General features: G+C 44.6%; 1 protein-coding gene across 8 annotated transcripts in view; it reads right to left on the minus strand.

The window, feature by feature from the left end:
• The window catches only part of TCF3 (transcription factor 3), a 146,052-nt gene that overhangs the window by 16,128 nt on the left and 110,637 nt on the right, over positions 1-19,287 (minus strand). For all 8 annotated transcript variants that reach the window (XM_015407007.1, XM_015407006.1, XM_015407001.1 and 5 more), the window contains exons 12-16: positions 15,216-15,274; positions 13,244-13,322; positions 9,506-9,579; positions 7,607-7,798; positions 6,383-6,509 (exon numbers count right to left, since the gene is read on the minus strand). In XM_015407007.1, coding sequence (XP_015262493.1) covers positions 6,383-6,509; positions 7,607-7,798; positions 9,506-9,579; positions 13,244-13,322; positions 15,216-15,274 — 531 coding nt within the window. The remainder of the gene's footprint in view (positions 1-6,382; positions 6,510-7,606; positions 7,799-9,505; positions 9,580-13,243; positions 13,323-15,215; positions 15,275-19,287) is intronic.

Below are 19,287 nucleotides of genomic sequence, written 5' to 3' on the forward strand. Positions count from 1 at the left end.
AAGTTATAAGAGAGAAAAAAAGATTAATGAATTAGAATACGAGGTACAGGAGCTGAAGTTAAAAATGATAAAATAGAGGAAACACTAATACATATTGAGATGGATAAGGCGGCACTGATAATGAGATGCCAAAATATCCCAGAGGACATAAACAAAGATCTTAAATCGAACGTAATAAATAAATAAACAAACAAACTCTAGAGGCAAAACAATTAGAGGTAGGAACTAAAGAGGAAATATCGAACGAAATAGAGGCGATATATCGTAGAAATTCAGCTTATACAAGAAAATATAAAAAACCAAGGGAGACACAGATAAAATTTTACAGAAGAGAAATGAAAGTTAAAATCATAAAAGCTGCCAATGAGAAGAAAATAACAATAAATGATATAGAGATTAATTTCCTAAAGGAAACACCCTGGCGAGTTAGAGACAAAAGGAAAGAATATGGACTATTGACAAGTATATTGAGGAAGAATAAAATTGTGTATCATTGGTTGATACCAGAAGGAGTTCTATTTACCTATAGGAGTAGGAGACAACGGATAGACTCCGTATTCAAAGTAGAAAACTTCCTGGAACAGTATGGAGAAGAATTAGGGTGGCAAAAAGAAGGATCTGAAGAAGATGAAGAAGGAGGAGAAGAAGACGATGACGAAGAAACCCCGGAGATGGGAATGGAGGAGGGAAAACCAGAACAAGAGAAGGGGAGTGATAAATCAGGGAAGGAAGAAAAAATTAAGGACAATACCATCTCAAATACAAACAAGGTATCAATATAAAAACAAATTCGTGAATACCAAGAAATAAATTTATAGGATATGTCAAGGGATAGAAAATTTAAAATTTTATCGATAAATGTTAACGGATTTAACAGACCCCCCAAAAGACAAAAGATATTCCACCAAATTGTTAAAATACAGCCAGAGATTATTTGTTTACAAGAAACACATATTAAAAAAAAGTGATAGTAAATACCTAACATGTACGAAATCAGGTAAAGAGTTTATAGCAGCTGACAAAAAGAAAAAAACGGGGTGATAATATATGCAAAAGAGACACTTTCTCCGGAATTAATCTATGCAGATGAGGAAGGCAGGATTATAGTAATTAAAATAAGATGGCAAGACAAGGAGTATGTAATAATAAATATATACGCGCCAAATCAAAAACAGGAACCATTCTATAAAGCCCTGTATGAAATGTTAAGAAAAATAGAGGGACAAAATATATGTGTAGTGGGAGACTTCAACGCGGTATATGATAAGGAAATGGATAGGAAATCACACTGTAAAAAAAGGAGCCAAGTACTGCCGAAAATATTCTTACTTAGCAGAAGAGTACAACCTATTAGATGCGTGGAGAACTAGAAATATAAAAACAAAAGACTATACTTTTTATTCCAACAGGCATAACTCGTGGTCTAGAATAGATATGGCATGGGTGACAGTTAGTTGGATGCAGGAAATGTTGGAGGTGGAACATTTGCCAAAAACATTTGCAGACCACAACCCCATACTGCTCACATTTAAAGAGTCAAAGAAAAAACCAAGGTGGAGATTGAATACTGGTTTATTGAGTGATAAAGATTTTATAAAGAATACCAAGTTAGAAATCCAAGACTTCTTTAAGAGAAATATACAACAAGATATATCTATATCAACAGTATGGGACACATTTAAAGCATATATAAGAGGGTGGTGTATTAACCAGGATGCTTGGAGAAGAAAGAAAAGAAAGGAAACATATATAAGGTTGGTACAAACAATCTCAAAGGAAGAGGATAAACTTAAGAAAAATGGAGGTAAAGAAAGGAACGGAAAATTGAAAATATTGCAACATGAAATGAATCTATATTTAACTCAAGAGGTAGCCAAAAAAAAAAATAGAATACGTGAAACAATATTTCTTTGAGAATACAAATAAGCCGACAAGATGGTTATCATATAGACTTAAGAAAGAAAGAGAAAAACGCACAATAATAGCTTTAAAGGATGAAAAAGGGAATTTAAAATAGGGTATACAAGAACAAAAAGAAATATTGGAAAAGTTTTATAAGAAATTATATAAGCAGAAGATACAAAATGAGGAACAAATCCGTACATATCTGCAAGAATGTGGACATAGAGAATTTGAGGAAAAACATAAAGACATATTAAATGAGAAAATTTAAGGTAGTGGAAGCTATTAACAAACAGAAGAAGAAAAAATCACTTGGCCCAGATGGGTTACCAGCAGAATTGTATCAACTATTTGAAGAGCAGCTTAGCCATCCTTTTAAAGAGGTACTCCAGAATATACAAAAAACAGGAAAACTACCCAGTACATGGTATCAAACCGTAATTGCCCTAATAAATAAGGCGGACACGGACGATACAGAAATTAAAAATTATAGACCAAAATTGTTACTGAATGTCGATTATAAAATCTATGCGAATATATTAGCAACGAGATTTAAGAAAGTTCTAGATCAGGTAATTCACCAGGATCAAGCAGGATTTCTGCCAAAAAGACAGATAAAAAGTAATATGCGGACAATTCTAAATATCATAGAATATTATGAACAACACCCAGAAAAGCAAATGGCATTGATGTTTATGGATGCAGAGAAGGCATTCGATAATTTATCTTGGGAATTTTTACTGCAAAAACTAAATAGATGGAATTGTGGAACACAATTTCTAACAATGATTAGTGCAATATATAAAGTACAGTATGCCACTGTGATTATAAATGGAGGTACATCCTCAAGAATAGAGATACAGAAAGGAATGCGACAGGGATGCCCGCTATCACTGCTGTTGTTTATATTTGCATTGGAAACACTACTCAACAGGGTAAGAGAAAATGACCAAATAAAAGGATTGAAAACAAAAGGGGAGGAGTATAAAGTACCAGCTTATGCGGATGATGTAATATTTATAATGGAGAGCCCAATAAAGACGAGTCAATATCTACTAAGTAGTATTCAGGAATATGGAGATAATGCAGGTTTAAGAATAAACTTGAACAAGACTAAAATAATAACAAAAATTGTACATCCAAGGTAATTCAAGAGTTATATAAAGTAACAAATGTTGAAATTGTTAAAAAGTAAAATATCTAGGAATAACTTTATCTAATAGAAATAGTTCTCTTTTGCAGGATAACTATTATAGGTTATTGGAAGAGGTGAAGAAAGATTTAGATAGATGGCAAGGTAATTCAATTAGCATTAATGGGTAGACTAGCCACTATAAAGATGATGGTACTTCCAAAATTCTTATTTTTAGCACAAAATATCCCCATATTGAAAAACTATAAATTCTTCACGGAAATGGACAAAGAGATTAAAAAATTTATCTGGCACCCAAAAAGGGCTAGAATTAAGTGGAAGATGCTGCAAGAGAGGAAAGAAAGAGGAGGGTTTAGGACTACCTAATTGGAAGTTGTATTATCAATCTTTCGCATTATGCTGGATAAAAGAATGGTTAATATTAGATAATGTTAGAATATTAAACCTAGAAGGGCATGACCTGAAGATGGGATGGCATGCCTACATATGGTATGGAAAGGACAAGATACACTCAAACTTCAAACAACATATGATAAGGGGTGCACTACTGCGGACATGGAATGAAATTAAAGAAAAATATTACAGAAAGACTCCAAAGTGGGTCTCACCATTAGAAGCATATATAAAACCATCGCTTATAAAACCATGTGATAGAGAAAGCTATGAAACTTTATTAAATGGGAATAATAAGAAAATCAGAAGAAATTTTACTAAAATTATATAATATCGCATTAACACGGTAAGAGATGATGCAATTAAGATGCAGTAGTAGGATTTCAGGAAGAAAAAACACAGTTAGATAGGATTTGGTTATCTACAAGCGATAAAATGATTCAGAGAATATATAGATTTTTGTTGGATGAATACCAGTTAGATGAGAGGGTAACCTCTACAATGATAACATGGATGAAAGATGTAGGACATACAATTGATCAATGGGAAACCACATGGAAGACATTGAAATATATGAGAGCAATTAATTATAAAGAGAACATTTATAAAGTGTTTCATAGGTGGTATTGATCTCCAGATAGGATAAGTAAATGGCAATCATCGACATCAAACGTATGTTGGAAGTGTAAAAGAAATGTAGGGACATTCTTTCATATGTGGTGGCGCTGTGGGAGAACGCAAAGATATTGGAAGATGATACAAAAATAGTATTAGATATTATGGACTTAAAATTGGTATTAACGCCCGAAATAGCTTTATTAAATATGGTACTGGAGAGTTATAAACAAAATGTTGAATATCTGATACTATACATTTTGACAACCGCAAGGATAATGTTGGCCAGGTACTGGAAGCAAAATAAATATCCCACAAGAGAGGAAATAATTCGTAAACTGTTAGAGGTAGCAGAAATGGATAAGTTGTTTGGCATTACAAGGCAAAGATGAAAGTGTATTTTTTGGAAGATGAGGAAGTATGTATAATTGGATTTATAAAGTGTGGAAAATACAGACTCAAATATATATATGTATAAATATATGTAAACAATAATTACGTGGAAAATCAATAAATATATTATTAAAAAAAAGAACCTCAGTTTTCGTGAGATGACAGACACACAAAAAAGGATAGCAAGTGTCTAGTCTTTAAGAGAAGAAGAGAAGAGATCGGATTTATACCCCGCCCTTCACTCAAGAGTCTCAGAGTGGCTTACAAACTCCTATCCCCCTCCCCTCCCCACCACAGACACCCTTGTGAGGGAGGTGGGGCTGAGAGAGCTCTGACAGAAACGGCTCTTTTCAAGGACAGCTCTGACAGAACTATGGCTTGCCCAAGGTCATCCAGCAGGTGCAAGTGGAGGAGTGGGGAATCAAACCCAGTTCTCCCAGATTAGAGTCCACGCACTTAACCACCGCACCAAACTGGCTCTGCAACCCCGAGTAGCAGCAAAGATGTGCTTGGAAGAGCAAGAAAAATGCCTACCGAGACCTCAAAAGGCAAAGGGGGTGGTGGGGCTTGGAAGGCAACTCTGTGGAACAGTCCTGGGTGAAACAAAAGCCAGCAGCACCACAGTCCGACTATCAGATGGTTCAAAATCAGAATGGCTGATACTTCTTTTCCATTGGGGATTGAGAAGGATCAGACAAGGAACACAGACCAACCAAATGGAAGCTCCGTGTTCAGACCGCAGTCTATCTCTGACTATCAGGGATCCGGAAGGGCTCTTCTTATGTTGTCTTATGGAGGGCAAGCCCATCCGTGGCTATGAACCCGGGGAACTGGATGGAAACTCCATGGAACTAAGCAATCTAACGGTAACCATCCAATGTTGGGGATTGAGCTGCATGGACAGCTGCTGCCTTTGTACCCTGCTCCTGGAAACTGAGGTCCGTGGACCTTCGGTCTGATCCAGCAAGGCATTCTGATAGCTTCCTTTGTTTTCTCTTTACAAAACTCAGCTGCAGAAAAAAGGAAATGGGGGTCCTAAGCCCTTGAGGGTTGTAAGGCGATTGCCTTACACTAGCTCAGCCCCCTTTCATCGTCTACCTTAACTGGCAGTGGGTCACGGGGGGGTCTGAGGTTGTGAAAAGTCTCTCTCTACATGGCTGCCCACGTTCCTCTGGCTGATCTATCGCTGCCTTATACAGAGAGGGATTACTGGTTCTCTCCACTCCTGTCTTGTCTTTAAGCTCCAATACAAGATAAAGCACAGTGGCACAGCGGTATAGGCTAACCAAGAATGAAATGCATGTGCCAAAAACCAATTATTAAACATTTATATATATTTACTGATATTTCATTTTAAATGACTCACTGTCACATAGCAAATCTTTCTATGAAATGTATCACAAGTAAATGGACAGGTAGAAAGCTAACAGGTAAAAGTTTTGTTCATTGACGTCTTTGTAACAATTGTTTCAAGAGAGTCCTTTTCAACTCTTAAGGATGTGTTTCCTCGCATATAGTCTCTCTCTACACGGCTGCCCAAGTTCCTCTGGCTGATCTATCGCTGCCTTATACAGAGAGGGATCACTGGTTCTCTCCACTCCTGCCTTGTCTTTAAGCTCAGCGTCAGTCCTTTCAGCAGAGGGGCCAAGGACTGAACCCAGAATCAGCAGCATCCAAATCACACGCTCCAACGAGCGTTGGGTCGCACTCAAAGTAAAAGGCTGATAAAAACCTACGAAGCCTCGTTCTTGTAGCTTGGTATTGCCTGCTCTTACTGCCGGCCGCTCTCCAGGATCTTAGGATGAGAAAGGTCTTCCCCTGCTACCTTAACCGGAGATGCCACAGGAGTGAACTTGGGGACCTTTTGCATGCAAAAGAGGTGCTTGACCCCCTTCACCTTCTTGCCCTGGTGCAATGCAGCCTTACCACTAAAGGCATCCGACTGTCCTCTGTTAAGGTCAGGGAGTGAGCTGCCCTGCGCCGGGAGAGCAACATGGTTGTGGAGTAGACTGGGATTGCTGGGGAGGCTGTCTTCGGGGTGACCTCCTCCGACCTGCAACGGGAGAACACAAAAAAGGCAATCTGCATGGGGCACCCTGCAATCGGAAGGGCGCAACCCCCCCAAGAATGTCACTTTCATTCCAGCAGAACGAGGATGAAGGCACAGAGGATGAAAGTCCTCATAATCATCCCGTGTCTGCAAATATTCCCATCCGACAGATGAGCCAACGTGTCCGTCCAGCACTCTAAAGGGGAAGTCCACGCCCCGGGTCAGATTCAAATCCACGCCTGCCCTAGAACCAAGGTCCCTCATGCCACCGCTGGCTTTCTACAGAATGCAACCGACGTTTTGGAAGCTCTGTCACGTGACCAGGGCTTTTGTGTGTGGAAAAAGTCCAGCAGGAACTCATTAGCATAATAGGCCACACCCCTGACAGCACAGCTTATTGTCAGTATAGGCCACACCCCCATGTTACCAGAAGTGTGCTCATCCAGCCACACCCACCTTTTGCTTCTTATTCTGTTTACCTTGTTTGTTGTCCAAACCCAGGGCCTTTTTGTAGCAGGGACTCCTTTGCATGTTAGGCCACACACCCCTAATGTAGCCAATCCTAATGAGTTTCTGCTGTTGGGTGTGGCCTATTATGCTAATGAGTTCCTGCTGGGTGTGGCCAACTTGGAAGCCAGTCGGAACGCCGTTCCTGTGCGTTCCTGCCCCCAAATAGCCCTGCACATGACTTAGAAGAGATGCCCAGAAAAGATCATACAGAATTTGTGACCCAGAGGGGCCGAGAGGCTTAAGCTATGGAACGGGAAGCCACAGGTTTGAACCCCACCACAACTGTTTGGGATGGGCTGAGTTCAGATGAGAATGCCCTTTTGCCTCTGTTCCCAACGATCACAATTTCATCCCTTTCTTCCTCCAGGGAGCTCAGAGTCTGCATATCTGGTTCCCCCTCCCCTGTTGATTTCTCCCAACAACCTTGTGAGGTCAGTTTGGATGAGAAATTATGACGGGCCTAAAGTCACCCAGTGAGCTCCGTGGCCGAGTGAGGACTTGAACCCCAGTCTCCCCAGTCCTAGCTCAGCACAGGAGCCACCCACCATTATTCCCGTCACGCTCACTCATGCTTCCAGTCCCTAGCTTACCAAATTTGAGTGCCGACTGGCAATTGGCAAGACCGAGGCAGGGGGGAAAGCTTGGTTGAGGCCGCCCACCGAGGTGCTGTGCCCAGATGTGGAAGCTAGCAAGCCGTGTATGTCTCCGTGGTTGCTCTGGCCCACGGCGTGGCTCCTCAAGACGTGGATCGCTTCGTCCAAGTGGTCTTCCATTTTGTTTTGCTTTGACAAAAAGGGAGAGAAGGTGCGCTTTCATATATGCTAAAGAATGCACCTTTGGTGCTCTTTAGCAATCCTTTGCAGGTGGATCTTGCTGTTCCACACAGTAAAATCCAGTTGCAAGGTGTGTTATTTAGCATGCGTAAAAATATTGCTGGTCTCTCTCTCTCTCTCTCTCTCTCTCTCTCTCTCTCTCTCTCTCACTGTTTCAGGCAGAGGGCTTGTCTTGATGGCAGACTCGTTCATTTTATATTTGAGTTAAGCTGATATTCAGGAGTGCCTAGAGAGTAGAAATTTTCTTTCCCAATATTGATAGTGTCCCCTTTTGTGACCTTTATAATGGTTGCAAAAGGGGACGCTATCGATAATGGGAAAGAAACCTCTACTCACAAGGCCAGAGGTGTTACAAGGGCCGGATCTGACATAAATGTCACTTTGCTGGGCCATGACATGTAATGCCAGGCACCAGAGATATAAACTTGATAAAGTACGCAGGCAAACCCAATTAACAATATTATTTTTTACTCAAAATACAAATGTGCTTAAAACATTAACATTCTTATATTCCTTACAGCATCTCTTGATGCCCGCCCCTCCCACTTCCACCGGCCGTTACGCATTCGGCCTGGGACAAAGTATACAGGATGCGCAGTCTCTGTCTTCTGGCAATAAAGGTAATCAGTTGCTTGTGGAGCAGATAAGCGCCCTGGACAGGCTGCTTTCGACCCGCGGGCTGTATACGTTTGACACCCCTGCTCTAGGCATTCTTGAATATCAGCTAACTCATGGAAATGTGATTCATCCACGCTGTTTCTCCTCTTCAGAACAGCTGGCTCATTCCTAAGAATGGTGCCCATATCACTTTCCTTTCTGAGTCCCAGCTGAAGAAACACCACAACCACCGTAGAGAGAAAGGACTAAAAGAGAACTATGAGGGCCCCCAGAGTCTGACTCTTCCTTTTCTCATCTCCACCCGCAAAAGGTCCCTTGAGGTAGGCAGTTGCTGTTGTCGCTTGACAGGCTGGGAAAAGAAACAGGCGTGACCCTCACACAACTCCATGGCTACATGGGGATTCCAACCAGGCCGGCCAAAGCGGCCAGCCTCTGACCCCTGCCTAGCCGACATTTACAAAACAGCTGCCGGGAGCAAAGGCAGAGAAGTGCCATGCTAACAAACCAGCCTTTGTTCACAGCTAAGATGAGCCATGTTTATTCTCAGTCTCACATGCTTTCTCCTTTTTAGATCCGGTTCTAGTCAGTTGTGAGGTCAAAATTCAGGTGCCTTAGCAAACTGGGGCTTGCTGCTTTTCCTGGGTATTGGGATTCTAAACCAGGATTAAATTATGGCTAAAACTCCAGGTGACTGAAGAAACAAACAAATACTAACCCCCCCCCCCCAGCTTCTTCATGTGTGCAAGTTTAACGCTTGAACAGATCAGTGCTGCCTCAATCGAGGGTATCTGCAATTGCAGGAGAGGGTGGAGCTTGAGATTTAACCAGACTTGTCATGAACAAACGCTGGCTTCCTTGAGATGCGAATGAGCTTGGAAGTTCTGCAGCTTAAACATTCTCCCCTCTCTGGGTGCACAAGCTGGGACACAGAAGGCATTCTTATGCAATCCAAACAGAGTTTGGGGCAAAACCACAAATCATTGCGTACAAATCAGGGTGGCCGAGGTATGACCTGACGGCAGCCTCAGAGCGACTCACCAAAGTATGGAGGGTCCCTTCGTAACTCGGGGATAAGGCACCCTGTCCGCCTGATCGGGGCCACTGCGAAGAACCTGGGTAGAGGACAAACACAGACAGAAAATGAGGTGGCCAGCTCTCGGTGAGACTCTCATGGCATAAGATGAGGAAGGTGCCAAGCGATGTACGATTCCCAATGAAAGGGCCACAAACAGGCATCTGTGTCTACAGCATTCGGTAAAGCAGACACCCCCCCCCTGAAAAATGCCTTTTCGGCATTTTTCGGGTATTCAGCATACCGACTCAGATTCCCTGATCTGATTTGGCTGCCGAATATAGAATGCCGAAAAAAACCTGAAAATATTCAGGTTTTCCCCAGCTTTTTTCAGCATTACCATATACAGGCGTGGCAGGGATTTAAACTTTAAAGGGCTCCACTTACCTTTTTCTCGCCATTTTTGTCTCTTTCCTGCCCTTTGCTCTGCTTTATAGGAGGGAGGGGGAAGAGAGACCTTACATACAGCCAATCACTGCAATGCATTAGCAAATGCCATTGCAGCGTGCAAGGCTGTTGTTGTTGCTGCTGGCTTCACTTGTTGAAGCCCAACTACTAACTTGCTGCTTTCCCAGAGGGAGGAGCACTGGCCAACAGGATTACAGGTAAGGATGGCATACTGCTCTTTGGCCAATCACAGAAGTTTATTCTTTTTTGAAATTCTTCTGTGCATGGCCAGGGGTCTCTGCCTGGCTGCTGGCTCCTGCTGCTGAGAGAGCCTGGGTTGGAGATTGTGTGGCTGGCTTCGGCTTCAGACACTGCTCTGAGCCTGCTTTCCTGCTGCTGACTATTGGACTACTTCGGATCAAGTTCCATCCTGCCTGCTGGACAACAGAAGACTGAAGACATCACTGGTTTGAATTATTTGGGCCACTTAAAAAAACTTTTCTAATTTTTTGTGGGCTGGTGGGTTTGGGGCCTAAGGGATCGGGGTGGTAGGTAGGTCTCTTGGCCCTAGGGCCTCTCAGCATCTTCCTGTTTGTTTTTCTTTTTTGGGGAGGTTCTTCTAGTTTGTGGTTTGTTGCCAGCCTGTTGCTTGCAGTTTAAAAGTTTTATTATTTTTTACTATGCTTGATATTTCTTGGCTTGTTTTTTTTTTTGGGGGGGGGTATTACTGACCAGGCCTTCTGCCTGGGGCCTAGGCTCTCTGTTTTTGGTTCTTCTGTTTTGTGGTTTTTCTGTTACCTTTTAGCAGTTTAGTAGCGGACAGACACTAACCCCCTCCCTCTGACTTTCTGAGGCATTACTGGACAGGGCTTCTCTGTATTTGTTTTGTGATTATGTGCTCAAGTTGACATCAGTTGAGCTGGGCTGGCATTTGCCACAATGGTACAGGGTTCACCTAGTAGGTTGGCACTGGGTTCTGTTGATAGGTATGTTGGCACTTGCTGCTAGTACTAGAACATTGCACTGGTTCTGCTGCTGGTCTTGCAAACATGCCCCCTCAGTTTATAGTATACTTCAGAGATTCTCAGGTTTGATCTCAGTCCTGTTGGGTTTTGGCACTGCCACAGTGGCACTGGTTCTGGTGGGCACATTGGTTATGCTGCTGGCCTTGCACACATCCCCCCCCCCCAAAAAAAAACACCACACCACACCTCACAGTTTCTGTTGCAGAGATGCTCTGGGAGAAACTGCTGGGCTGCTGGTTTTATATCTGCCTGCCTTTTCCCCCTTCCATAGGAAACAATGGAAGATTGGGGGCACGCTCTTTGGATGCCCCTAGAATTGGACCCCCTGGTCCAATCTTTTCCAAACGTGGGGATTCTTTTGGGGAGAGGCTCCAGCAGCTACAGTGCAAATTTGGTGCCTCTAACCTCAAACCCCCTCTCCCCAAGCCCCCTAAATACTCCTGAGAAGATTTTTGCCATTGACTACAATGGCCCCATAGGATATAATGGAGCTGAATATATTTGGGAATAATGAACATTTTCGGATACCAATACAATACCAGTATTGGTATTCAGGTATATTCGGGAATACCGGAAAAATGGGCTTTATTATACCCGAATCCAAAAAATCCTGATTCCCCCCCCCCCCCCGTCTATCTACAGCAGGTTTCCAATCCTCTGCCCCTTCCCTACAGGAACTAGCTCCAGAGCACAAAAAAGTGTGCACGGGCCAACACCTCTGCCTGGCCTGCTGCCCTCTCTAAGCCTCTGAGGAAGATAGGTAGCCAGATATACATTTGCCATCCTAACTATTCCAGACAAACAAGACAATATATTGTAGTTTAACGGTGTTTTGATAGCTGTCAAAATATTTCATGGCCGTGGGTCCCTGTTTTATGCTCTCCCCCCTCCCAGAATTCGCATCCAGGGCAGGAGTTCTTTGTTGCCCCTGATGGGGGAAAGAACACTTTCTCAACCTTTAGCATTCCTTTTAGATATAGCTAGAGAGGTGCAGAGAACCAGTCCAGAAGATACATAATCAAGACCTGGAGTTTTAGAAAATGTATAACAACTTTGTTACTGGAGAGTCCTGAAAAAAACCCTTGAGTAATCCTGGAGAAAAGAAGATGGGGTCTTTTATAGAGACAGATTTCCAACAAATACAAACTAAACATCCCCCCTTCCCCTCCTCAATTCAGCTACAAGTGAAGAGGTTGAGGACAATCGATCCCCCCCCCAACATGGCAGTTCTTAGGCTCTGTTGCAACACCTCCACACAGTCACTAGATGGAGCCAGTGTAATACATATTTCACATCAAAATCTGTCTTCTCAAACAGTACTTGAAGAAGGTCAAGAGCCCTGCATCCAGACTAGTGATCCATCTAGTCCAGCAGCCTGTCTCACACAGTGGCCAACCAGCTCCTCTGGAGGTCCAACAACAAGGCATAGAGGCCGAGGCCTTTGCATGATGGTTCTTAACTGGCACTGCTATTCAGAAGTTTACTGTCTCTTAATGTGGAGATTCCCTTTGGTCTCCATGGCTAGTAGCCACTGATAGACCTCTCCTCCATGAATCTGTCTCATCTCCATTTAAAGCTGTCTATGCCTTAGGCCATCACTATACCCTCTGGCAACAAATTCCACATTCAGATCTCTCATTGAGCAACTACGTATTTCCTTTTGTCTGTCATAAGAACATAAGAGAAGCCAATGTTGGATCAGGCCAGTGGCCCATCCAGTCCAACACTCTGTGTCACACAGTGGCCAAAAATACCAAGTGCCCTCAGGAGGTCCAGCAGTGGGGCCAGGACACTAGAAGCCCTCCCCCCCTCCAAGCACCAAGAATACAGAGCATCACTTGCCCCAGAACGAGAGTTCCTATCTATACCTTGTGGCTAATAGCTACTCTTGGACCTCTGCTCCATATGTTTATCCATAAGAACATAAGAGAAGCCAGTGTTGGATCAGGCCAATGGCACATCCAGTCCAACACTCTGTGTCACACAGTGGCCAAAAATACCAGGGGCCATTAGGAGGTCCAGCAGTGGGGCCAGGGCACTAGAAGCCCTCCCACTATTGCCCCCCCCCAAGCACCAAGAATACAGAGCATCCCTTGCCCCAGACTGAGAGTCCCTATCTATACCTTGTGGCTAAGAGCCCCTGATGGACTTCTGCTCCATATGCTTATCTAATTCCCTCTTGAAGCCGTCCATGCTTGTAGCCGCTGCCACCTCCTGTCCTCCTTTAGGAAACCATCAGAAAACTTTGCAATGCCCTTTTCTCCACCTCCCCCGGCAAGATTCACTGCTTACCTGTTATTCCCTGAGGGGAACCCACCGGTGTGGATGGATTCGAAGAGAAATTATTGCTAGAGTGATCTGGGGAGTAAATCTGAAAAAAGGGTTGGGAGAAAGCGGGGGGGGGGGGAGAACATTTATTTAAAAGGTTTATATGGGCGCATATGCTCATTCTAGATGGAGGTGAATTGAGATGGGTAGCCGTGTTTGTCTGTCTGTAGCCATAGAAGAGAGCAAGAGTCCAGCGGCACCTTAAAGAATAACAAAATCTGTGGCAGGATAGGAACTTTCATGAGTCACCACTCAGTCCGTCAGATACTTCCATCACTAATGGGTGTCTGAAGAAGTGAGCAGTGGTTCACAAAAGCTTGTACCCCTGCCACGAATTTTGTTAAGTCTTTAAGGTGCTACTGGACTCTGGCTCTTTTCTCCTACTGTAGATAGAGGCGGTAGGAGCTGTTTAAAGCTGTCCTACTCATAGAGACAAGACGCTCCCTTTTGCATATTCGGCAGCATATCCGGCAGCAGCGCTCCAGGGTCTCAGGCAGAGAAAAGTCTTTCCTGCACCTGAGATCCTTTACCTGGAGATGCTTGGGACTGGAACTCAAACCCTTCCCGCGTTGCATGCAGATACTCCGACGCTGAGCCCCTCATGAAAACACTTCTGATCAGGGTGAAGCAGCCAGTAGCAGATTTTTAGGGGCAGCAAAAGTGAACTTCGGGGTAGAGGGACAGAGACCTAACACCCGTATGACCAATGTCTCCGGTGGTTTGGTAATGTGAGCATAGTTCCGTTTTAAGTCAAAGAAACAAAATCTCTCCCCAAAGTGAGAAACGGTTGTAATTATTCATCATATAGACAGTTCCCACCCCCAATCCAGAGTACCATCTGGGGGGGAAAAGCAATATTTAAAGCATTAATGGGATGATTTCATGCAGTCTGCACCTATGTATGGGGGGGGGGAGAAAGACACACTTCTAAGAAACAAACCAGTGTCAGGATTAATGCTCCATAAGAACATAAGAGAACATAAGAGATGCCAATGTTGGATCAGGCCAAAGGCCCATCTAGTCCAACACTGTGTCACACAGTGGCCAAAAATACCAGGTGCCATCAGGAGGTCCACCAGTGGGGCCAGGACACTAGAAGCCCTCCCACTGTTGGACCCCCCCCCAAGCACCAAGGAGACAGAGCATCACTTGCCCCAGAGCCCTATCTATACCTTGTGGCTAATAGCCACTGATGGACCTCTGCTCCATATGCCTATCTAATTCCCTTTTGAAGCCATCCATGCTTGTAGCCGCCACCACCTCCTGTGGCAGTGAATTCCATGTGTTAATCACTCTTTGGGTGAGGAAGGACTTCCTTTTATCCGTTCTAACCCAACCGCTCAGCAATTTCATGGAGTGCCCACGAGTTCTTGTATTGTGAGAAAGGGAGAAAAGTACCTCTTTCTCTACCTGTTCTCTCCCTCTAAGCTGTGGAGTCTTGTGAGCAAAAACTCTACTTTGTGAGCGACTGGCATTAAAGTTGTGAGCAGTGTTCCCTCTAAGCTGAGTTAGTGTGAGCTAGCTCACAGGTTTTTAGCCTCCGGCTCACACATTTTTGTCTTAGCTCAGGAAGGATGGCTCCAGAGCAAACTAATTTATGCAGCAGCCAAATCTCCTGCGCAATATGTTAATGCCAGTAGCTCACAGAGTAGAATTTTTGCTCACAGAGCTCCATAGCTTAGAGGGAACATTGGTTGTGAGCGAGCCATTTGACGACCGCATGAATTAGTTTGCTCTGGACCCCATCCTTCCTGAGCTAAGACAAGAATGTGTGAGCCGGAAGCGAAAAAACAACTGTGAGCTAGCTCACACTAGCTCAGCTTAGAGGGAACACTGGTCAGGATCTCATACCTCCTGGAGCGCTTTCCTTGTAAGGTTCAACAAGGGCAGACAAGGATCACCGCCTTGATTTTTAGGATTCCGGGGTGCCACTTACCGAAGCCAGTGCTTTTCCGAGAGCGTCCCCTGAACTACCAGCGGTGGTTCCTCTGTTACCTGAAGCAGGAAAGCAAGCAGAGAAAGGAAACAAAAAGGGGGTCGTTTATAAAATGGTAAGAGTTCAGGGGCTGTTGAGACCACCAACCCGCTCATCCCGCTCTCCTCTCCACCAGAATTCTGAAAGAAAGAAAAGCTTGGTGTCCATTAAAGGGCAAGCGACTAGTCCATATGGAAGGCACGCTTCACGGCCCGTGGCCCACACCTAGTGGAATCTCGGGTGGGTGTAGGAAAGATATTCAGTGGCCTGTGCTGTTCCTTGCCCTTCCCTGTGATTTGCAGAAGCCAAATCGATTATACAAATGAAGGGAAATGATGAAAATTTACATTATTCTTCCCAAAGCACAGAGAGAGAGAGAGAGAGAGAGAGAGAGAATATGGATATATGTGTGAGATTTTCACAATGCAATCCTAAAATCACTTTGAGCCCTCTTGAATAGACCTCAGCTAGATTCTGAGTAGACATGCATAGGATTTGTCTCTTAAACACCCAAAACCTGATGCTGGATCATCTTTGCGAGACGATGCAGAAAGCCCCTCCTTTAATTTTTACCAGGGCACTCTATTATACACACATAAAATGATCCGCCAAAAATAAGGGTCTTTGGGGTTGTGCTTGTTGCTTTAAAACACACACACACACACACACACACACACACACACTTCCTAGTTGGTGTTGAGTTAATTTCAGGGAAGCGGTTTTCTACCAGCTTTGCAGTGGGTGCAAGAGGATTAGAGGGTGCCGGGTTTTAGCTTGGCGTTGCCAACACAGTTCCCCAGTGTATTCTCGCTTCTGTCTGACAAAGGTTCCCCCCCCCCCCCCTCCCTTAAGCTGATCCATATTATCTCCCCTTTCTGGATCTCATTTTGCAATGGCACATCCCAGGGGGGGCGATCAGAATGATTCTGGCCCCGAATTAGCCATGCCGGGACACAGAGCTCGGCCATTTCCATCGCCTCCCTCTGCCGCCCAACACGATGAGGCCTTCAAACCCCACATACTAAACTTAAGACTATGTTCAGGCTGCCCTGCGGAGACACCATGGCTGGAATCCCGGCTGTGTGTGTGCTATCGGCCACGGAAGGGATGCGTAGGGGATGAATCCTGCCTCTTTGGCCGTCACGAGGAAGACAGGAATTACTGTGTACAGTTCCCCAGACGGCGGCTTAACACCCAGCGGGTCTGTTTCGGCCTGTGTATCTGTAACAGCCACTCCCACAAGGATTAACCTACATGCATGGGGAAAGAAGGAGCTGAAGCTAAATGCAACAGCCAGAATTCACCTGAAACAGGTGGGGGAAAGAAAAAGTCTGGTATAGGCATCCAAGGCTGCCCTGTTGTCTGCACCAAAATGCCCGTTATCCTAACCATATACCCTACGGCTGCCAACAGTCCCCTTCCTGGTCCAGCTCCCACTGATTTAAACTGGACAGATGTTTAGATTCCCCTCCTTCAAAAAAAAAAGCGCTCACCTTTAAAGATTCATGCCCCATGACGGCCGCTGTTGTATGTGTATACTACAAAAGCCAACAATCTTCACTGCTGTATTTAAGTTTCTAGTCTATATGAATGTGAGAAGAGCCCTACTGAATCAGATCAATAAGCCACTCGATCCAGCATTCTGTTTCCCACACTGGCCAGCCGGATGCCCTGCCCTGAAGGTGTAAAAAGGCACAGAGGACAAAGCTTCCCCCTGTTGCTGCCCTGAGCAAATAGTATTCAGAGATACACTGCCTCTCAACATGGAGGTTCTGCACAGTCATCATGACCTTTTTGGACCTCTTTTCCAGGCACTTGTTTAATCCCCTTTGAAAAGCACCTTCACCATGTCATCGTCTGACGGAAGTGTGCCTTGCACACGGAAGCTCACATCTTGAATAAAACTTTGTTGGTCTTAAAGGTGCCATTGGACTCTAACTTTGTTCCACAGCTTGTGGAAGTGAATTCCACAAGCTAACTGCACGGCATGAAATAGTACTTCCTTTTTGTCTGTCCTAAACTTGCTGCCCATCAGTTTCACTGGGTGGCTGTTGAGTTCTAGTATTATGGGAGAGAGAGAAAGTGCCCCCCATCCGGAGATCATGTTCTTGTGAGTACATGACAGTGCCGCTGTGTAGTTTCCTGTAGCATAGCTAGTAAAACCACAGCTGTGTATAACACTGACTGTGCAAACTATGCATGATTTCTCTTATGCAGTGTTATTAACTATCTATACTCGTTTCAGAAATGCTCCATCACCAAAACATTTCCTTCTCTTGTATGCTCTCTTTCTCTCTCTCTCGTACAATCCCCCCCCACACACACACGGTACAAAGTTGGGCCTCAAGTTCTTAATGCTCCATCTCAGCGGAACCAAACCCACACTGCCTGTAAAGAAGCATGGCTTAAACAGGTCCGTAATGTTTAGCCAGTTAACTGGTAAGGGTAGTCGGTGGAAACAAATTTGGTTCCATCAGAGCCATTTGACTAAATCTGACAACAAACCAATCCAAAGTGTTGCAAAACGTTCCCCCCGAAAAAACTTAACAGGAAACAAACAAACAAACAGATGGAGAAGTCCTTCTGAGGCCTATCCCGTATACTTAATGTCCCCAATTAATCAACCTGGAAGATGATTTTTGTGAAAATATTTTTTTCATTAAAATACTTGCAAAAAGTAAAGCTAGTAAGTGCCATAGTAAAAGAGGCCATCCCTGCCATTTCTAACAGGGAATACCCCAATGGTAACACAGCACTCTCTTGTTTCTTCAGAGGCATTGAGCAAGCACATACAGATTTAATCAATAAATTAAATTGCTTACAAACTATCTGCTGCCATGACTAGGCTCCTTTAAATGGGTGATGGTCCAAGGCTCAGTGCAGGGATGTTACCCAAACACTCCTTCACGTATTTATTCCCTTCCCTGTTTTCCCATCAGAATTGAACCCAAACAAATGGGAACCATATAAACCAAGCTTATTATCTCTGTTTGATCCTTCAGTCTGTTAAAACATCTTCATTATGCTGTATGATAATTTACTGTTCACCCTTTACCTATATGTAAAGGTAAAGGGTTCCCTTGCTCGAAAGCCAGTCGAGTCCGACTCTAGGGTTGCGGTGCTCATCTCCGTTTCCAAGCCGAAGAGCCAGTGCTGTCCGAAGACGTTTCCGTGGTCATGTGGCCGGCATGACTAAACGCCGAGGCGCACGGAACGCTGTTAACTTCCCACCGAAGCGGAGCCTATTTATCTACTTGCAATTTCTTGCTTTCGAACTGCTAGGTTGGCAGGAGCTGGGGCCAGAGATGGGAGCTCACTCCGTCACGCGGCACCCGGGTCTCGAACTGCCGAACTACAGACCTTCCGGGCTGCAGCTCAGCGTCTTGACCTCTGAGCCACTGTGGCCCCCTTTATGTATGGACGGGTAATTTCCATTTGTGCTTCCGTCTCCATCTTTACTCCATTTGGCCTTTCCTGGTAACTAAACTGCCCCCCTTCCTATTTGTAATGGTTCAGGAAATTCTGTTTCACTGTATCTGAAGAAGTGTGCTTGCACACGAAAGCTTATAGCCAGCATAAAACTTCGTTGGTCTTAAAGGGGCCACTGGACTAAAACTGTTCTGCTGATTCCGACCAACATGGCTACCCACCTAAATTCCCCTTACCAAAAACACTTTCAATCTCCCTCTGGACCCAGGACCTCCAGCTCAAAGTTCACTGGCTGACTATTTAGGGCCACCCTTCCCCTGGTGGGAGCGGGGGATACCCTGCCATCAGCGGGTGCTTCCCTGCTGCCACTCAGCTGGCTGGGTGGGGTAAGGGTGGGAAATATTGGCAGCATCCCAGTGCACTAATGCCACCCCTCAAATATCAGGAAGTGACATCAGTGTTGACCGATGCCCAGGGGTCATTTCCTGCAGGAGCGCACAGGAGCGGAGCTCCGGCAGTAAGGAGCCCAGGGGGCGGGCACATGCAACAAGCCCCATCCCCTGCTCCCAGCAGCCCTCAGTCAGAGCAAGAAGCAGCCAGGTAA

The sequence above is a fragment of the Gekko japonicus genome, unplaced genomic scaffold (assembly GCF_001447785.1).
Source record: "Gekko japonicus isolate JY-2015 unplaced genomic scaffold, Gekko_japonicus_V1.1 scaffold1894, whole genome shotgun sequence".
Taxonomy (NCBI): domain Eukaryota; kingdom Metazoa; phylum Chordata; class Lepidosauria; order Squamata; family Gekkonidae; genus Gekko; species Gekko japonicus.